General features: G+C 40.2%; 1 protein-coding gene across 1 annotated transcript in view; it reads right to left on the reverse strand.

Annotated features, from left to right (window-relative positions):
* CENPE (centromere protein E) overlaps positions 1-21282 on the reverse strand; it is a 73370-nt gene that overhangs the window by 13042 nt on the left and 39046 nt on the right. Inside the window, exons 28-36 of the mRNA XM_073340813.2 lie at positions 19953-20174; positions 18422-18565; positions 15749-15970; positions 14399-14548; positions 13487-13708; positions 10296-10445; positions 9805-10026; positions 3854-4054; positions 3621-3767 (exon numbers count right to left, since the gene is read on the reverse strand). Coding sequence (XP_073196914.1) covers positions 3621-3767; positions 3854-4054; positions 9805-10026; positions 10296-10445; positions 13487-13708; positions 14399-14548; positions 15749-15970; positions 18422-18565; positions 19953-20174 — 1680 coding nt within the window. The remainder of the gene's footprint in view (positions 1-3620; positions 3768-3853; positions 4055-9804; positions 10027-10295; positions 10446-13486; positions 13709-14398; positions 14549-15748; positions 15971-18421; positions 18566-19952; positions 20175-21282) is intronic.

Raw genomic sequence — 21282 nt, forward strand, 5'->3', positions numbered from 1 at the left:
TTATTTACATAAATTAGTTACTTTCTCTCTTTGGACCAACTTATTCATCACAGTCACAGTCTTTCATTCTCACACTCTTCATATGGAACTTTTTCCATTCCTCATTCTCATCACCTGTTTAGGCGCTTGTTTCTATTGTATCTTTCTGAGAGATGGGGTGACCAAAAATGAACATGAAGTATTCTAATGAGAGTTCGTACCACTGATTTATGTGATGTGTTCTCAAGTTTTCAGTATCTATCATTCTCTTCCTTACAGAACCTAAAATGATGTTATATGTGCAGCAACAGCCAAAAAAGGAGAGGTCTTCATTGAGCTGTCTACAATTTTGCCCAGGTGTAAATTAACTGACATCTGAGGAAAAACATCATGAGTGCATGAGTAGTTCAAATTATTCCTTCCAATGTGCACCATCTTGCATGTACACATTCAAGGTTTTGAATGTTATCTATGTCAAATACATGTTTTACAGAAGCCAGTTCTATGGTAGTTTGAGGAACCACATGAGTGCTACTGCTGAAACCAAACCATCCGACACATAGTTGGCCAGCAGGTGGGATTGTTGAGCTGCGTTAAGAACAGTACTGGAAGGAACAGCAATCAGCAACATGAGAGCATCGTCACTGGAACTCAACTGTTTCAAGCAAGGTCAGGGACCAATAGCATGTGAGTGTCTGAAATCTGGTGTAAATTGGAGAAGCCCTTTGGGCCTCTCTAATGTAGTTCAGATTAACCCTGTGCACAGTTGCAGCAGAATCAGGGAAGTACAAAGGTAAGCTATAAGCCACTTAAGCCATGCATCTTCGCACCCCTGATCTATGCACATCAGCAACGCCCCAGAATCTGCCCAAGGTTTTGTACAAATGCTCCTCTCACTAGCAAGGTTTTACAGAGATTAGAAGATTATTCTGTTTTGAAAGGAGAAAGGCTTCATTAAATATGAGCTATAATTTTCAAATAAAGCTAGGAGTTTTACAGAACATCAAAGTCAGAGTGCTTGTATATCAACTTTTCAGTAAAAACTATTATGAAACAGTTTTGTTCCCATAATTAAGATCAGACATTTTAACTGCAAAGTTCAATTCAAGAGTCTCTCAGATTACCTGCAGACAAGCTGTTACCAGTGTTCCCAAATGGTTTGTGAGCTTTTAACCACTTCATTTTAGGACACATGTACCCCCCTCAATATTTTTATAAGGCTAAAAACCCTGCTAAAAAGGACAATTTAAAATCACTTCGGATAAACTGGTTATTGACCTTTCTGTAATGGTTCAAAATGTGTTGCCTGTGTCCACTCCAACATAGCTGTGTGCACACCCCGAGCACAGTTGCCAACATTTTTTCTCTTCGTGGTATCAGTTGGCTCCAGCACCTCCTGGTGCTGTGCACACATAGTGCTGGTATAAAAGGCCCTGCCAACCTGCTCCCTTTCAATTTCTTCTTACAGACCGCCTCCGATGAGAGGGGACGGAGGGTCATTTTGGAATGGACATGTGAAACACATCTCAATAACCTTTCTGTAACTGATTGTTCAACAGTTGTTTGTTTTTTTCCCCTTCAAGTGCTTGCACATATCCATACCAATGTAGGCGACTCCCAAGCAATTGTACAGGAGGTGAGTTTGTAGTTCAATGACAGGCTGACTGCAAGACTGCGCAGCCAGAGCCGGCTTCTTCTCTAGCCTGCTGGGTGATGGCATAATGTGTTCTGTCTGATGTCCAGGGTGCGCAATGCTGCCTCCTGTTGGTTGCTTTGAGACTTTGGAAAGAAGCAAGGAAGGTGAATGGGTTGATTAAGATGGAAAGAGGACGGTACTTTGGGAGGCGGACATGGTGTAACTTGTCTTTATGAAAAATTGCATACAGGGGGGTATGCCATAAGGGCTCCAATTTCGCTGACCTGTCAGACAGAGGTGATAGCAACAAGAAGTGCTATGTTCATAGACAAGCAAACACAGGAGCATGTTGCCGTTGGTTCAAATAAGAGAACATAGGACGAGGCCGGCATTGGTGCCCTGTGGCAGGGGAACCACCAATGGTTCCAAAACAGTCATTACATAGGTGCTGGTCCCCATGACGTGGTGGCCAAATGTTTGGAGCCACCCCTGTACTTGGGGCTGCGGTTCCATAGGGATGGCCTGAGGAGCAGCGTGGCGGCTGTGGTGATGCGGGGGGAGTAAGATCCCACTTCCAAGTCTGATGAAGAGAACGAACTGTGGTGTAGAGACCAACGCGGTGCCATTCCCTTTAGTGCTGGCAATCAACGTTGAGGGGAAGATCGTGATGAGGCTGCCAACAGGGGTTTTCCTCTAGATGGCAGCCGCAGTACTGGGTGAAATCCTAGCGACAGCTGTTTGCCATTCATTGTCACCAGCTGTGCCAAATCCTGACAGTCTGGAGATGCTGGTACCAGTATGGAAAGCAGGTCCCTGGCTGCTGCAAATGCCTTTGGAGTCAAAGGTACCGCAAACTGGCTAGAATGCTGTCTGTCTGGAGGAGGTGGCTCCTGTCCTGGTGTCAGTGGGGCTTGCAGTGGCACTGGAGCTGAAGGCATCTGATGTTGCAGTGCCATGGAGGAAGAGCAGCCAGACATGGGTCTGGCTCTCTCCCGGTCCCCCTGTCTGCTCACCTTCAGCACCAGAAATTGGCTCTTCTCTTGGCGTTTACGGTGCTTTTTCTTAGGCACCGGAGAAGATTAGTGCAGAGATTCCTGACCCATGCCAAGTCAGAGTCTGGATCTGAGGAAGGTCTTAAAGTTGCGCCCATGAGGAGGACCTTCAGTTTTACTTCTTGGTCCTTTTTGGTGTGGGGCTTGAAGTTCCTGCAGATTTGGCAACAGTCTTTCCCCCGAGATTCCCCCAAGCACTTGAGACAACTCGAGTGCAGGTCACTAAAAGGCACAGACTTATCACAGGAAGCGCAGAACTTGAAACCCGGTGACCAAGGCATGCCCCGGCATCAGGATGTGGATGATCCCACTAAGCATGGGGGGCATCTAAAACTAACTACTATAACTATTTACACTGAAGAAATAGAAGAGTCCCTAGGAGAAAATTTCCTGAGCAATGAGGAGTTCCAGCAACCATCACGGGCAGTAAGAAGGAACCGATGGTAGCAGGTCAGCAGGACCCTTTATATCGGCGCTAGGAGCATGTGGCACCAGATGGCATTGGCACTGAACCGACAGATATCACTAGGGGAAATAATTCCAGCAACTGTGCTCAGGGCATGCACATACTTACATTGGAATGGACATGTGCAAACGCTCAAAGAATTATACGTTATGTTTAAGGACACAATTTAGTTGCAGATTCAGTAACTTTACTGGACCTCTGTGACTTCTGGCTTCAGCTGTTAGTGCCTGCAGCCAGGGCCACGTACCCCTTTCCCCCCGGCCCGATCCTACCCTCTGGTTATTTTTAGTAAAGTCAGACAAGTCATGGGCTCCCATGAATTTCTGTTTATTGTCCACGACCTGTCTGACTTTTACTAAAAATAAAAGTGACAACATCTTAACCTTAATTATGTTGTAGACAGACAAAGATACTGCTCTAGAATTGTACCAGGGAATGAATAGTTCTACAGTTTCACACATCAGTTACTTAAGTAACTGATATTTACCTTTACTTCCAAGGCTTTTGCTTTCATGCTATCTGCATGTCTCAGTTCTGTGACATCTGGTTGTTTTGCTTGAACTGCCACATCATTCAGATTCTTCTGTTTCAATTCATATAGAGCACATTCAAGTTTTGCATTTGTTTCAGTGCACTGAAAAAATAAATGCACAAGTATAAAACTCTAATTTTACAGTCATATGACTTCTATTAGTATCTAATAGTATTTGGGACACAAACCATGTCAATATTTTTTTGCAGTTCAGTCTTGAGCAAGTCTCTCTCAGACTTTACACCTTCAAGTATTTGTTGGAGCTCATCTTTCTCTTGATTAATTGATGAAATCTGATCTTGAAGTCGGAGATAGTGATTAGTTCTTTCAGCCACTAACTGGTGTCTTTCATGTGAAACACTGTTTAATGCCTCAGTTAACTGGTTGACCTACAGAAACAGTTAAACAACATTACTATGAGTTGGTCCAATTATGTATACTTTCAGTATTAGAGTAGAGCATTCACTCAATTTTGTCAAATACCGCATACAAACACCCATCCAACACCACCTTTTAAGTTGCTCCTTCCCAGGTAGGATTTAAAGATAATTAGAAACAAAAGACATTTCAGAATTAAACCTTCTCCTTCTCATAGTGATATAAGAATTGGAGCTGAAGTAATCATATCAATTTTGTGGGTTAGCATTTCCCCTTTGGAGACCTAGACTTAAATCCTGACTTGGGTCACCAGTGAAGAGGAGGTTAAAAAAAAACACAAAAACAACCGACCTTCAGTGTACTGGATCTTCGTCTACTGCAAACTCAGAACAAATAATGAAAGGAAATAAGAAAGGAGAAGGAGGGATAGATGATTGTATAGATTTTTATAGTTGGTTTTATTGGCCTATCTACACCAGATATTCCACTGAATGAAGCCACTACAAATGAAAAACTATTCTGTGAGCTGTGTGTCACCTGAGGAGATAGCACAAGTTGAATAGCTTGAATGTTACAGGTCAAAATGGAAGTGAAGAGGCAAAAAAGTGTATGGAGAAGCTATACTAGTGTTGCTTTGACTATTCCTGGCTCTTTGGTCCTCCCATGGAGTACCTGTGTGACTTATATGATTGAAATGAGACCATGTATATCATTGATGCTACCACTGTTAGACAATTGCAACAAATCTTGTACAATGTATGTATGTCATATAAAAACTGTTAATAGAAAAGTTATGACTTGCTAAATATTATCTATTTAAATCCAGTTATCACTGTATCTGAAGTTATGAATACTGGCTATGTACCTGCATCACAATTGTCTTTTATCCTGGGGTAACACCCACAAGATAGTTTATATCCAGTCTAGACAGCACATTGTTAATGGACTATTCAAGTTTCATGGCCCATCAAAGACACCTTGCTGTCAATGGGCCATAGAAGAAACTCATTCTGCCCAGATGGCTCTTCCTGCAGACGGCCTCAGCCTCCAAGGGGCCAGTGTCTACCCCCTGAGAGTCAAGCTTTGCAAGGACATGTGATATACTCAAGTGACCCTGGACTCCACCTTGTGCCAGTAACTTTCCACAGACTGGACTGTGAGCTTTGTTTGAAATAGAAAGTTTCCAGGCACATGGCAAAGGGTATAAAAGACTCCAGGAATAACTCCGTTTTGCCTCTTTCCTGCCCTGATTCTTTGAACTGTGGATTTACAACATTGGACTGCGGACCTTCCAATCTTTTGGAAGTTGCCAGAGCAACTTTACAAGTCGGCAGTCTAACATCACTGCCATAAACCTGATGTAAGGATATTGCCATTATTGAATCATTTTAACTCTCCTTTTCTTTTCTTAATAAATCTTTTGATTTTATTTACTAAAGGATTGGCAGCAGCATGATTATTGGGCAAGATCTGAGTTATATACCGACCTGGCCAAGTGCTTCATCTTTTGAGATTGGAAGGACCCTATATTAGATGAAATTGGCTTTCAGTAACCACTCATCATAAAGTCCAGTGGTTACGGTAGTGAGACAAGGGCTGGGATGCCTAAGGAGACTGTCTTTCTGACTTCTTAACCAGAGTGATAAGACAGAAGTTTACTTTTGTTACTGGCTTAGAATAAACTAATGATAAAATAACCACCAGTTTGGGGTGAGTCTGCCCTATTTCTCCGCAGTTTGTCCTGAATCTGGCACTCTCAGTTGTGACCCACTGAGGCACTGAGACACCGTGATTAATAGATTTTTGAAATGCCTGAAGGAGGAAAAACAAAAAAAAATCACATTTTCCTCACAGTGCCTTCTTAAATTTGAATGGGTAAAAATATAGAAATATACAAAAATGTATAGATCTGCCATTAACATTGGTATAGTTTTGCCTTCACAAGGAAGTACAGTAACTCCTCTCTTAAAGTTGTCCCGGTTAACGTTGTTTCATTGTTATGTGGATGATCAATTAGGGAACGTGCTCATTTAAAGTTGTGCAATGCTCCCTCATAACGTTGTTTGGCAGCCGCCTGCTTTGTCCACTGCTTGCAGAAAGAGCAGCCTGTTGGAGCTAGCTGGTGGAGGCTTGGAACCAGGGTGGACTGGCAGACCCCCTATCAGCTCCCTGCTCCCCTACATTCCCTGTGCAGCAGCCGCCCAAGCAGGCTATCAGTTGCCAGGCAGTTCAGCTGTCCCTCCCCACACTGCCTTGGAGATGCTCACAGGAGCTCACAGGGAGAGAGGTGCTAATGTTGGGGTATAGGAGTGGGAGGGGGACACCCCATCTTCACCGAGCAAGGGAGGGACACAATAAGGCTCACGATGGAGGGAGCTTGCTGGCAGCAGCTGCTGTCTCAACTTGCTGATCTACTTAAAAAGGCAATGTCCTCAGAGTGGGGTCAGCGTACTTAAAGGGGCAATGCGCGTCTCTCACACACTCGGTGTGTCTCTCTCTGTCATGCTGTCTCCCCTCCCTCAATTTGTGCTGCCTTGTAAAGTGTGAGGCTACATTAACAACAATGTGTTAACCCTTGAGGGCTCAGCCAAGTGCTAGCTCATCATTTAGCAGTAAGGCATTCCCTGGGAAATATCCCACCCTCTTCCATCCTCTGACTTCACCACCTCAACCAAGCTTCACAATCATCTTTGCGGTGTACAGTATTAAATTGTTTGTTTAAAAGTTATACTGTGTATATAAAATATAGTCTTGTCTGGCAAAAGTTTTTTTCCCTGGAAACTAACCCCCCACTATTTACATTAATTCTTATGGGGAAATTGGATTCACTTAACATTGTTTCGCTTAAAGTAGCATATGTTCAGGAACATAACTACAACGTTAAGCCAGGAGTTACTGTATACTTGTGCTTTGGATTAGAACAGTTCTTAGCTGCAAGCATCCTTATTTCTAGTAATGTCTCCTCTACCTCCCTGAGAGGTTGTCCTCTCCTCACCTACTGAGTGCAGCTCAAATATTTGAAAGTTGACACTGGGGACATTAGTCCTACCAACCTGACAAGTGATTCCAAAGCTGTATAAGATTCTTAAACCAGAGGAAAAAAATTGGAAACTTCAGTCTGTTCCTAGTATGAGGTCAGGTCTCAAAATGCGATTCCCCATCCCCCAACGTATCAACACCACCCAGAGAAAAAAGGAATTAGCTTAACTTGAAGTCTTTATTGAGACAGCTTTCAGAGTAGCAGCCGTGTTAGTCTGTATCCACAAAAAGAAAAGGAGGACTTCTGGTACCTTAGAGACTAACAAATTTATTTAAGCTTTCGTGAGCATCTGATGAAGTGAGCTGTATGTATTTATGCTCAAATTTGTTAGTCTCTAAGGTGCCACAAGTCCTCCTTTTCTTTTTATTGAGAGAGTTAACTGGCATTGGGCAAGATGGATTGGTAGACACATTTTACAAGAAGTTAGTAAGTAAGAATTTTTCCACTCATATTAACTCCACTAGTCTTCCAGCATGGGGTGTAGTGATGGGGGCGGGATGGGGGGAGGGAGGAGGAAGTGGAAGGAGGTGTAAAGAAGACCTAGAAAGTGATCCCTCAAGAGCCATGAGGGATTTAATTGGGGCCCACCTGATTAGAGAACCCCTCTCACAAAAAAGAAGCACCTGCAGATGTTTGAAGGTTGTCCTTGTAGCACCAGACAGCCACACTGGCCTTGCATCATTTCCACTAAGTCTGAATTACATGTCCTTTGTACAGTAGCCTTTGCTGCCCATTGTTTCCTGATGCTTTGTATGCTTATGCTAAACAACACCCAATCCATCTGCCAGTCAAAGTTTACCAATGGCTTTACCTTTTGCACTGTAGGTGATAAACAAATACTGATTTCTTGTACTTCTTGGTATGACTGAGTTAAACATAAGGGTGTGAAGAGTATATAAAATGTGTCAAACTTTTGAGGGGATTTTGAACCAAGAAAAAAAGGTAGGCAACTTGCAGTGAAGTGCTGGAATATGGGACTCTAAGCAGTCTGGCAACTAAGATTTGAGGGTCTGCAGTGACTCTTTGCAGGCATGCCTCAGAGTGTGAACAGTGCTCAAACTTTGCTTTCCTAGGCTGGCCTGCCATTTTAGAGTGGAATAAGAATCCAGTTTTGATTTAATTTAATCTTCAACTAACAAAATGCCAATGGAAAACAGCTGTAAGTAATATTTAGACAATGTAAAGAATTATACAAATGCTAAATGTTCTACAAACAAGACTGACTTGTATCCCAGGGATATAATGAGAAGTACTCATCACTATTTTACAGATGGTTGATGTACGGCAGTGGGACAAGGCAAGTTGCCCAAGGCTCTACAACAAGTCAGTACCACCCTGAAGTTCCTGATTCGAGTCACATATTAATCCTATTGATCATGTGTTCTCTCCAGGTGGTCTTTAAAATGTCTTTAATTTAATAAAAATAAAAGGCATTTATAGTGCAGTATTATAATTAATCCTCCGAGACACTGCAAATAAGTATCTACATAATACAACCCAACTGACTTAAAATAGACTTCATTAGGTGGACTGGACAGCTCAGAAGACTAAACAGGATTCCAGCATGCCTGCTATTATTGACAGAAATCAAGGTGATGTCATTAATGATCTGAAGTTATTACTGAACACCTATCTAGTGGTATGACCCTAATTCGGGACAAACAGTATCCACACAATTTGTATTCATAGATTAAAGCCAAAAAGGATCATTGCGATAATTTAGTCTGAACTCCTGTTTAACACAGCCCATAACTAAACTTTCAAAATAAGTCAAAGTATATATTTTAGAAAAATACCCAATCCTGATTTAAAATTTGGCAGTGATAGAGAATCCACCAGGATCCTTGGTAAATTGTTCCAATGATAAATAAATCTCACTGTCAAAAAAGTTATGCATTATTTCCAATCTGAATTTGTCTACCTTCAGCTTCCAGCCATTAGATCATGTCACACCTTTCACTGCTGGACTAAAGAGGCCATTATTAAATATTTTTCCATATGTAGGTCCTTATACACTAATTGATTCACCCTTTAATCTCCTCTTTGTTAAGCTAAATAGATGGGCTCCTTGAGTCTATAACTATTCTAATTGGCCATCTCAGTAGAGGGCCCGCAATGAATGTTTGCGCACGAAAACTGAAATAGCCTAATTTTAAAGGATGGTCTCTCCACAACAGTGATGGGAAACTTCTGCCTGGCCAGTATGTGTTTTGTAGATGAAAGAGAGTGCTTTAGCTCCTAGTGCTACACATCTGCCACTTATAAACACTAAACTCACTTAATGAAAAGAAATGAAGTGAATATAAAACTCACTGGATGTTTTAAAATCAATTTAACTTCTGTATATTGCCCTATTCTGCAACTTAAGTGAATACCTGAAAATACAGCCTCAAACAAAGTATTTCTGAAAGATTATTCATAAGCACATTTCAACACACCTTACCATAGCAGTGTATAAACTTCAAGTTCACGTTTCATTGTAATGGATGCTCCACATTTCCACATACCTTAAGCCTACCACACATTTAAGTTATCACCAATCCTTTCACTCAGGCATTGAGCCCTAGATAAAGATGAAAGCATCTATTGTGATCTTAAAAGCACAATTACTATTAACATAGGTATTGGTGTCAGATGCCTCTAGGCCTATCAGGAGGGCTACAAGAATCAAACACTACACATTTAGAAATATTTTTACACTTTACTCAACACTTGCTGTACCTTCTCCACGCTTCCATGAAGGTCCACCTCGAGTTTGTTCTTCTCTGCTCTAACAGTTTCCAGCATGTGCTGGAGTTTGTCTCTTTCTGCTGTTAATGAGGAACTCTGTTCCTCCAGTTGCTGAATATGTTCATTCTCACCCTCTGTCTTTTCTCTCAGTTCATTCAGCAATTGATTCCTTTCGCCAGAGGCTAGGTTTAATTCTTCATTCAACATTTTTATCTATAAAATCATCAAAAAAAGAATACATACAACTTTGTAAAAACCAAACCAAGTTACAGTATCCCCCAAATTTACCACTCTAATAAGCTACAGGAAATGGCACTGTGAACAAATTCAGGCAAACATTCAGTCATAACATCTAACAATAGGTAGAGTGAACAGGAGTTTTATCTCTAGTAAATTATAGGAAGTAACTTAGTGGATAAGTGTTCTTTATCCTGGAAAGGAAAGCTAGGCAGCAGTCCTTGCTTTCTTGGCATCATACTTGCCTTCTCTTTTAGTTGTGTTCTTTCTTCTGTTAGTTTTTCTTCAGTCTTCAACAACTCCCTTTCCCTCTCTACCATCAAGTTCTTCTGGGTATCAACCTGCTTTTCCAACTCCTCATGTAGATTTTCTATTTCTGCCTGAATTTTTACAGACTGAAACACAAGAATTACATGATGATATTTAAGAGACTTCCTTGTAGTCTACCAGTATGGAACTACAAAGATAAACAATTGTGCTCATTTTAGGGGTTCTGAAAGAGAAAAGTCAGCATACTCATTAAGTCTGCTGTTTGGAAACCCTGAAAATTCAGTTTATTCTCAACTGACACCTCCCACCCTAAGTTCCTCTAGGAATTCCAAAAGGACATTGACTCATTTTGCAAATACAATCCTAGCTAATTTTGCAAGGCAAGTGAGGACAGGGATAGTGACTGGAAAAGAGTATGCCTGGACTAGGAAGGATGATAGATAAGAGGTTACTTATCTAATTGTTCTCTCTAAGTATCAGAAGAGATAAAAAAAATTCTTGATAATTTTCTGTTAGTCGCTTCTCTAAATTCATTACAAAAGTGGATAGTACCGCTTACACATGGAATTTGAAGGTTGTTACTGGAAGCTCTAGGACTAAGTCTTGGCCTTCAACTCAGTCTCCAGCATTTGTAGGGCAACATCTTGAAATTAAATTAACTAACCTTATGGCATCTATATGTTTAAGTCTGAAATCTAAAAGGAATTTGTTACAAATTGTATTCCGGACATTTGCCAGACCACCCAGCTGGGTTGACGGAGAGAAGCAGGATAAAATCATATATGAAATTTCTCATTCTGATGCACAATTTCTCTTTATTCATCACTAATGGGAAGTAGCAAGCAGTGATTCCCAGAAATGGGGTGGGAAGATTAACAGGCATTATGGTGGAATAACAGGTAGAAATAGAAGTACATACACATACATACATAGCAAAACCTTTATAATTTAAGAAATAATCTGTGAATGAATCCAGTAGCCCCTTCCTAACAAAGGATGCATCTACAAAGGAATTGAAGTGTACTCTGTAAAGTCTTTCTTGGACCATGCTCCGACACCCCCTACTTCCAAAATGCCACTAGGGACTCTATATAGGGAGTCCTGATTCCAGGGATGTTCTTCCATATGCTTACAGATCCATACCAACTGGTGTAGGATTTCAATTTCTCACCTGCAGCGATGCCAAGGCCCTGGCCTTTTGGATAGAATGAGATCAACGTGCTACAATTGTCACATGTGCTCAATAGGTTTGATATATATTTTTGGAGCTCTAAGAAGGCCCTCTGATGCCACAAACTTCCAAAGGGGTGCAAAGGACTGGAACAAAATGGGAGAAATATTTCATAGGAATTGTGGAAAGAAGAATTTATTTTGGGTCAAAAGATTTCTGGAGCTATGACAATCTTCCTCACAACAGAAGCAGTGTGGTTTTGATATAGATAGAACTTATTCTACACCCTGCCGTTAGGACTAGAGAGGCTAGGCATACGCTTGTCTAATCCATCATCTTGACAACTGATTTTATGGGGAGTCTGATGTGCCTACCTAAAAGAACACTGCTAGGGCCTGTTACCCACCTTCTATAGTTCTTGGTTATGGGACTCCAATCAACCATCCCAGAGAAACTAGTGTAGCTGACATCACCAGAACTTGTTTATTACAATAACATATACAGGCCAGGTTCCCACTGAGCCAGGCACTGTACAAACAAAGATTTGTTTCTCCTTAGCCTAGAAACAAAATACGACCAGTTCAATGAACAAAGTTTCCTGATTGAGTTCTGTCTAGGTAGCATAAAGCAACAGTGAGCCAAAGCTAACAACATTCTTGTGTTCAACCTCCCATTTTATTAACACTAGGTAGCACAGACCCAGATGAAGAAGGGGTCCCTGCTTCTAGAGATCTGATCTTTTCTGCAGGTGCAATGGATGTTTCTTGACTGTCTATCAAACCCAAACAAGTGCCTTCTAGGCCAGTGGAGGAATTCAGCTCTCTTTTCTCTATCCTTTATGTGAACTGCCTTAAAAGGCAGCAGATTTGTCTTTGCCCTGTAAATTATTTCCATTTCTAGCAAGAGGCTTTGAACTGTGGTTACACCCTGGTTTTGGATAGAAGATAAACTGTTCATGCTTTGATATGATAAACTAATCTCCAACAGAATGTAGGAGCAAACATGTCCTAAAGGCAAGTTATTCCATAACTGCCCCCTAAGTCATCGTTTCTTGTACCTTTCTCTGAAGCAATAGGTACTGGCCACTGTCAAACGGCATACTGAATTCCACTGGCCATTGGTTTGATCTCATCTGGTTATGTCTATGTTTTTATTCATACACACATCCGAGAGCAGTTAAACTGATCTGAAAGGATGTGTACTTGAGCTTTTGTACGTTAGTCTTCCAGGTGTGCTCCCCATCCTGTGACACTTGCTTCGATAGTAAGTTGGAAGGGAATGGAGAGTCAATTGGATTGGCTGTCAGCATGTTAGTTGTTTATACCTGCCCACAAAGTAACATTTGGACGCAAAGTGTGGGTGACACACCTAGTTTTGCATTGCATCTGGCAAGTGAGCGCGTGTCCTCAAAAGAACATTCTGAAGACACACCCTGATGAGTCCCATTCATAGGGCACTGATGCACAGCACCAGCAATCCCAATTGCTAGAGACAATTGGCTATGGATGTCCACTACCAGGAAATAACTGATGTAATGAACTATTGGATCTTTTTAGTAAAAATTTTACTACCATGCTAAAGATGTACAGAATCATGCCTGTTTTCACCCTGGGTGAACTGCATAGATGAGAAGCATTACCTGTTGGTCATGAATAAGGAGAGAAGCTGTGCAGCTGCAGAAGTGTTCATAAACATCATTTCAACACAAACCTTAGGGTATCACTATATTTTCCAGTCTATGTCTCACTATAAAGGATTTTCCACGATTTTACATACCTTAAGCCTGCCACACCTTTTAAGTTTCCACCAATGCTTTCAATTAGGTATTGAGCCCTAGATAAAGATGAAAGCATCTCTAACTACTGCATTCTTAAAAGCACAATTACTATTAACATAGGTATTGGTGTCAGATGCCTCTAGGCCTATCGGGAGGGCTGCAAGAACAAAACACAACACACTTAAATGTTTTTACACTTTACTCGACACTTGCTGTACCTTCTGATTGCTTTCATGAAGGTCCACCTCGAGTTTGTTCTTCTCTGCTCTAACAGTCTCCAGCATGTGCTGGAGTTTGTCTCTTTCTGCTGTTAATGAGGAACTTTGTTCCTCCAGTTGCTGAATACGTTCATTCTCGCCCTCTGTCTTTTCTCTCAGTTCACTCAGCAATTGATTCCTTTCACCAGAGACTAAGTTTAGTTCTTCATTCAACTTTTCTATCTATTAAAAACATCAAAAAAAGAATACATACAACTTTGTAAAAACCAAACCAAGTTACAGTATCCCCCAAATTTACCACTCTAATAAGCTACAGGAAATGGCACTGTGAACAAATTCAGGCAAACATTCAGTCATAACATCTAACAATAGGTAGAGTGAACAGGAGTTTTATCTCTAGTAAATTATAGGAAGTAACTTAGTGGATAAGTAAAGGAGTACTTGTGGCACCTTAGAGACAATGGGTGTTACCAAAGCAAAACTATTTCCCCATGTTTATTCCCCCCCTACTGTTCCTCAGACGTTTTTGTCAACTGGTGGAAATGGCCCACCTTGATTATCATCACTACAAAGGGTCCCCGCCCTGCACTCTCCTGCTAGTAATAGCTCACCTTTCCTGATCACTCTCGTTACAGTGTGTATGGTAACACTCATTGTTTCATGTTCTCTGTGTATATAAATCTCCCCACTGTATTTTCCACTGAATGCATCCGATGAAGTGAGCTGTAGCTCATGAAAGCATATGCTCAAATAAATTTGTTAGTCTCTAAGGTGCCACAAGTACTCCTTTTCTTTTTGTGAATTCAGACTAACACAGCTGCTACTCTGAAACCTGTCATTAGTGGATAAATATTCTTTATCCTGGAAAAGAAAGCTAGGCAGCAGTCCTTGCTTTCTTCGTATCATACTTGCCTTCTCTTTTAGTTGTGTTCTTTCTTCTGTTAGTTTTTCTTCAGTCTTCAGCAACTCCCTTTCCCTCTCTACCATCAAGTTCTTCTGGGTATCAACCTGCTTTTCCAGCTCCTCATGTAGATTTTCTATTTCTGCCTGAATTTTTACAGACTGAAACACAAGAATTACATGATGATATTTAAGAGACTTCCTTGTAGTCTACCAGTATGGAACTACAAAGATAAACAATTGTGCTCATTTTAGGGGTTCTGAAAGAGAAAAGTCAGCGTGCTCATTAAGTCTGCTGTTTGGAAACCCTGAAAATTCAGTTTATTCTCAGCTGACACCTCCCACCCTAAGTTCCTCTAGGAATTCCTAAAGGACATTGACTCATCTTGCAAATACAATCCTAGCTAATTTTGCAAGGCAAGTGAGGAAAGGGATAGTGACTGGGAGAGAGTATGCCTAAAGTAGGAAGAATGATTGGTGAGAGGTTGCTTATCCGATTATGGTCATGTCTATGTTTTTGTTCAGACACACACCTGAGAGCAGTTAAACTGATCTAAAAGGATGTGTGCTTGAGCTTTAGTAAGTTAGTCCTCCAGGTGTTCTCCCCATCCTGTGACACTTGCTTCGATAGTAAGTTGGAAGGGAACTGAGAGTCAATTGGATTGGCTGTCAGCATGTTAGTTGTTTATACCTGCCCACAAAGTAACATTTGGACGCAAAGTGTGGGTGACACACCTAGTTTTGCATTGCATCTGGCAAGTGAGCGCGTGTCCTCAAAAGAACATTCTGAAGACACACCCTGATGAGTCCCATTCATAGGGCACTGATGCACAGCACCAGCAATCCCAATTGCTAGAGACAATTGGCTATGGATGTCCACTACCAGGAAATAACTGATGTAATGAACTATTGGATCTTTTTGGTAAAAATTTTACTACCATGCTAAAGATGTACAGAATCATGCCTGTTTTCACCCTGGGTGAACTGCATAGATGAGAAGCATTATCTGTTGGTCATGAATAAGGAGAGAAGCTGTGCAGCTGCAGAAGTGTTCATAAACATCATTTCAACACAAACCTTAGCGTATCACTATATTTTCCAGTCTATGTCTCACTATAAAGGATTTTCCACAATTTTACATACCTTAAGCCTGCCACACCTTTTAAGTTTCCACCAATGCTCTCAATTAGGTATTGAGCCCTAGATAAAGATGAAAGCATCTCTAACTACTGCATTCTTAAAAGCACAATTACTATTAACATAGGTATTGGTGTCAGATGCCTCTAGGCCTATCGGGAGGGCTGCAAGAACAAAACACAACACACTTAAATGTTTTTACACTTTACTCGACACTTGCTGTACCTTCTGATTGCTTTCATGAAGGTCCACCTCGAGTTTGTTCTTCTCTGCTCTAACAGTCTCCAGCATGTGCTGGAGTTTGTCTCTTTCTGCTGTTAATGAGGAACTTTGTTCCTCCAATTGCTGAATACATTCATTCTCGCCCTCTGTCTTTTCTCTCAGTTCACTCAGCAATTGATTCCTTTCACCAGAGACTAAGTTTAGTTCTTCATTCAACTTTTCTATCTATTAAAAACATACAAGGAATACATATTGTAATTTTGTTTGGTTTACAAACTTTCATATAAATCGTACCCCCCAAATTTCACCATTCAGGTAAAAGTTACAGGAAGCAGCATGGTGAACAGATGTAAACATTCAGTCAAAGTCTAAAAATAAATGTTACCTCTCTTTTTCTTTATAAACACATAATCAAGTTGCTACACCAGATTACCCTTTGAAATTTAACTAGTATTGATAGCCCAACAAAAACATTTACACACAGTGGGCAAGGCGTGGGCAAGGCGTTTTTCTGTGACTTAATGTCTTTGCCATATTCTGAAGGAGACAGAAGGTTGGTGAGGTAATCTTTTATTGGATTGACTTCCTTTGCGGGGGGAGAGACAGACACACACACACAAGCTTTTGAGCTTATACAGAGCTATTCTTCAGGTCCTTCAGGTTCAGAAGTCAGTCCAATAAAAGGTATTACCTTGTTGGGAGAGACTTGGACTTGACATGACCCGCCCCCAGTCATCTTGTATGCTCAGCCACTATAAATTAGAAACAAAAATCTATAGTCACGAAAATTTGGCCTTGGCTTAGGCAGATAAAACAAAATGCCAGCTGCAACATTACTAAGAGGGATAGATACAACTTGAGTTTCAGCAAGTTTTTTACTGGTGTCTGTGAGGGTTTCTTGGTGGAAGTTGCTTTTGAGGATAAGTAAAAAGTATGAGGTGTAGCTATTGCTAGGGAAATAGCCCATTAGGGGTTATTTTGTGAAATAAGAGAGAATATTTGAAAGAGTAGGGAGTCACAATCTACTGCTGATTAAACATTCCTACCCTGAGAGTGCATCCCACCAACAAGCATACAAGTCATAAAAATAAGCAGACCTTGAAATGTTTTAACAAACTTTGAAAAATGCAAAAGATATATGGGTAGGCAGGTCCTAGGCACGTGAACCTCTGTATAGTCATATTATGTAAAATAATTGGTTCGTATTTTTTAATAGTTACGTTTTGAGTGAAATAATTGGTTAAGGTACAGATTAAAAAACTCTCATTTTAATTACACAAGAATCAGAAGAAAAGTTTGTTGGAATTTAACTCTGGGAGACAGCTCAAGAACAAACTGCTAGACCTCTGATACACTGCATGACACCACACTTGTGCAGAAGCCGGAGCCCCAGACAATTTGATCCTGACTGGCCATCAGGAGAACTCCGTCCGCTTTACGGAGTTGTGATCACTGGAATGCTTGGCATGTGCATTCTGTTGCTTAATTGCTAATAAATATAGATTAAGGGTATTACTGTGTGAAGGCTCTTTCATTGTGAAAAGGTCCCACTAACCCATAGAGGGCCACTGGACCTGCGGAAAGGAGAGGGGCTCTAAATTGTTCAGGTAACCACCTCACCCACCTTTTCTCTCTAGTAACCATGTTGGTTCCAGGATATAACACCACTGCATATTCTGAAGGAATGAAGTTTCAGAATCGAAAGGAAGGAGAAAAAAGAGTCAGATACCCAAGTTCATGTTCAACTGTTTTATACTGAACTGATCTTTTTTGGAGTGTTTCTCTCCTGTCCATTGTCCTAACCACATCTGACCTCTGAGGAGCTAACTAGAAGATATCACCCTTGCTGCAGGATACAGTCTCCAAGTAGGAAGCTGCCAACTAGGTATACTTCACTACAGTCACTTTTAACTCTCAGCACCATGACATTTTTACCTTTAAAAAGAATGAGGGCTAAGTACTTCCTATCTCTTGTTCTACAAGGTCCTTTGGAAACAAAAGTTCCCTTTTGAAGGAATGGATGTATCTTTTGTGAGCATGAGTACTGATGCACTGGCATCTGATTGCCTGCACTATAATTACAGTTTTGTTATGCTTTTGTTCAATCTTAGTCTTATCTTTGAGGACGTAGTCAGAATAGAAACTACTAGGTGACACAGGATGAGAGTCCTTAAACACCAGGAAGATATTTTCCCTGGGATAAGGGCCATTCTTTTGTCTGGTTTAACGTTAGACACTACTTTTTTCCTCTCTCTGAAACTTCTTGTAAGCAACAGATTTATTTATATTTTTATATATGGCTAAGAAACATAAGAATGAAAGTTTTCATTTTTGTGCTTCTTAACCAAGTGCCCATAGTTCATGTCATCTGTGGGTGACACCTCAATCATTTTCATGACACACTGACAGCAAACTCAGGATTTGGATCTTCCTATATGAGCAAGCAGGAAGAGTTGCCAAGGTATCAGGATGAAGACAGTTGTGAGGCAGATATTCAGGACTGTCCAGCATCCAGCCAGCTCCCATTGTCCTGAAAACATGCCAAGGACTTTTGAACCTCGCCCATAAGAAGTTTTTAGTACTAGCAAAGATAACCAAAAAGCTACTTGTCCGGTATGTTGGGTAAGTGTTCTTTATCCTGGAAAGTAGTCCTTGCTGTCTTGCTACAGTACTTGCCTTCTCTTTAAGTTGTGTTGTTTCTTCTGTTAGTTTTTCTTCTGTCTTCAACAACTCCTTTTCTCTCTCTACAATCAAATTCTTCTGGGCATCAACCTGCTGTTTCTGACATTTCAGCTCCTCCTGTAGATTTTCCATTTCTGCCTGAATTTTCACAGACAAACACAAGACATTACATGATACTTATAAAGTGACTTCACTGTATTCTATCAAATTGGAACGGTAATCACAACTGTTCAAGGGTTCTAAAAGAGAACATACCTATTAAGTCTGTTATTTGAAAGCCATGAACATTCAGTTTAGCCTCTATCGATACCTCCCACCTCTAAGCATTCCAAAAGGACATGGGTGGCTCTCTTTCTGGAAATGTAATCCTTGCCAACTTCAAAAGGCAAATAAGAACATAGATGTGCAATTAAGACAGACTAGTAAATTTGGGTATGAGGAGGTTGCCTTTCAGATGGTTTTCTGAATATAATAGAAGAGATTGCTGAGTCCATGCTTAGTGATCATAGCAAGAATTTTCTCAAGCTCAATGTTCTAAAGCTGGGTAAGTAGCAAAGAATCCCACACAGTACACTTCATGGAACAGGTATGTATGTACTTACAATTGCTGTTCTATTAAGATCAATATCTGAATGGAAGAATAATTTGATTACTTGGGTCTATGCACTTGCACCTGTAGTGTGTACAAAAGTATTTCAGTGCTTTAAAGCTTGAAGCCATTAAGATCCATCAGGAGTTCTAGTCTGCTACCCTACTGAAATACTTGGGATACTCCAATTCCCCAAGTAGTCAGGGTACTAGCATTCCTGTTATAATCAGTGATTCCAGTTCAGTCTTTGGTAAGTTTACTTAAAACCTATATTCCTGACCAGAGTTTATTGAACTTATAGAAAATAGCTTCACCTTGCAAATGATGAAAATCAGATTCTGAAGTTAATGGGAGCAAAATAACAAGCCTTTCACGAATACCTGCTTCCAGACAAGGTAGGATTGATGAAGCCAGGTACAACACAATCACAGATAAAATAGAGCATCAGCTTTGGCATCTGCTGCATACATATGCTGTGCTTTGAGAGACCATGGCATTGTTTTACTTCTAATATAGAGGGGGGAAAATGTGTTGCCAATTGGTTTCCTTCCTCGGACTAACCTCCCCTAATCCAACTCAACCTGGACTGAATTATCCAGGAGCTCAAATCTCCTGTTACCGTTAAACATGGATTGTTCTACATAGTTGTATTCAAAGTTAAATGCAGAATCACTGTTGCTATATGCTGTTATAGAAACTAAGTGTGTACTTCTAAAGTTTTAGGAACATTTGTTTAACAGGTAGAAGAACATGCCTAAACACTGCTGCCAGAGTCAAATCTTCATTGCCCTCTGGTGACCGCAAAACACAACCTGTGGTAATTGTGGGAGCGAACCTGGCCAAGAGTCAGTTTCAGGAATTCAACTGTAAAACAGTTTAAACCATTCTGAACATTTGCAAGTAAATTTAAGCCCCAAAGAGAGGTTTGATACATACCCTCTCTTTGTTTTCCTCTATGTCCGCCTTTAACTGGTCTCTTTCTGCTCTAACACATGCTAGAATTTGCTGAAACTCATCTCTCTCTTGAGTAACTGAAGAGGCCTCCTGCAGCTGCGGACATATACGTTCATTCATTGTTTGTTCTATACGTTCTTTTTCCGCTAGTAGTTTGTCATGTTCACAAGAGACAAAAGTCAGGTTTTCAGATAGCTGAATGACCTAAAAGGAAAACAAGAATTGGAATGATCATCAAGGGTATAGCACACAAAAAAAGCTTCATTAAATTCTGTGATTACTTTAAGTGAGAAAAGCTTTTTTTCGACCTAATATACCGATTCTGTTATGAAAAATCCATGTTTGGTGCACACTTCATAGGAATGATCTACCGGTAAGTTCACTGGCTTGTTACCAATAGTGTTTTTTATACCCTATTAAATGAGACATTTCCTTTATTATTAACCTTTGATAGTAAAATAAAGCAACATTTGACAGACTTCATCACAGCCCAATAAAAGTTTTCAATAGGATTTATTTGAGTAATTTATGGGTGAAAAATCAACAGTCCAATTTTATGGTCACATGAAAGTGGTTTATGGTTAGGCTTAGAAGAATTCAATTTTTTATATTGACAGAAGTGTATTTTAAGCATGTTTTCAGTTTTTACTGATTTAAATTTTCATAGTTTCAGGAAATTGTGGGGTATGTGTCAGACAATAGTGTGGAGGATCAGTTATTTAATGACAGACGTTGAGATTCAAAAAGCTAAATCTTGAAACTTAAAAACAAGTTGCCAACATCACGTCAATATATACAAAGTAAATAACCTTAAATCAAAGTAATAAGTTCTCAGGCAACAGTCATCTTACTTTACTTAGCTGTAAATTTTGATTATTGAAGGTTTTTTTGTTGGTTGTGTGTGAAATAGATGTTTACTAACATTTACTGATAAATATCTAATCCATCCAAGCCCATTTATAGTTTTTCACACTACTGTCAGGCTTTATGCTAGTGAATATTCAGATATTTCAGATTTCATTTTACCACATTAGATGTATGCATCAGAATTTAAAAAGCTCCTAGAAACTTGAGATTGTCTGTGATAACCTTAGAGTTTGAGGGTCAAAAAGGACTTTTTAAAGTAGTTTAAAGAATATTTATAATATGTAGGCAATTGATCTAGAACTACATCAAAAGATTTCCTCCAGATAGTTAAGAAAAAAATCTAAGCCTTCTCATACATATTAAGGGTGAAATCCGGGCCCTTAGTGAAGTCCATGGGAGTTTTAACATTGACTCACATGGAGCCACAATTTCACCCCAAAATTGT

This window comes from Lepidochelys kempii, chromosome 4 (assembly GCF_965140285.1).
Source record: "Lepidochelys kempii isolate rLepKem1 chromosome 4, rLepKem1.hap1, whole genome shotgun sequence".
In the NCBI taxonomy this organism is placed as follows: Eukaryota; Metazoa; Chordata; order Testudines; family Cheloniidae; genus Lepidochelys; species Lepidochelys kempii.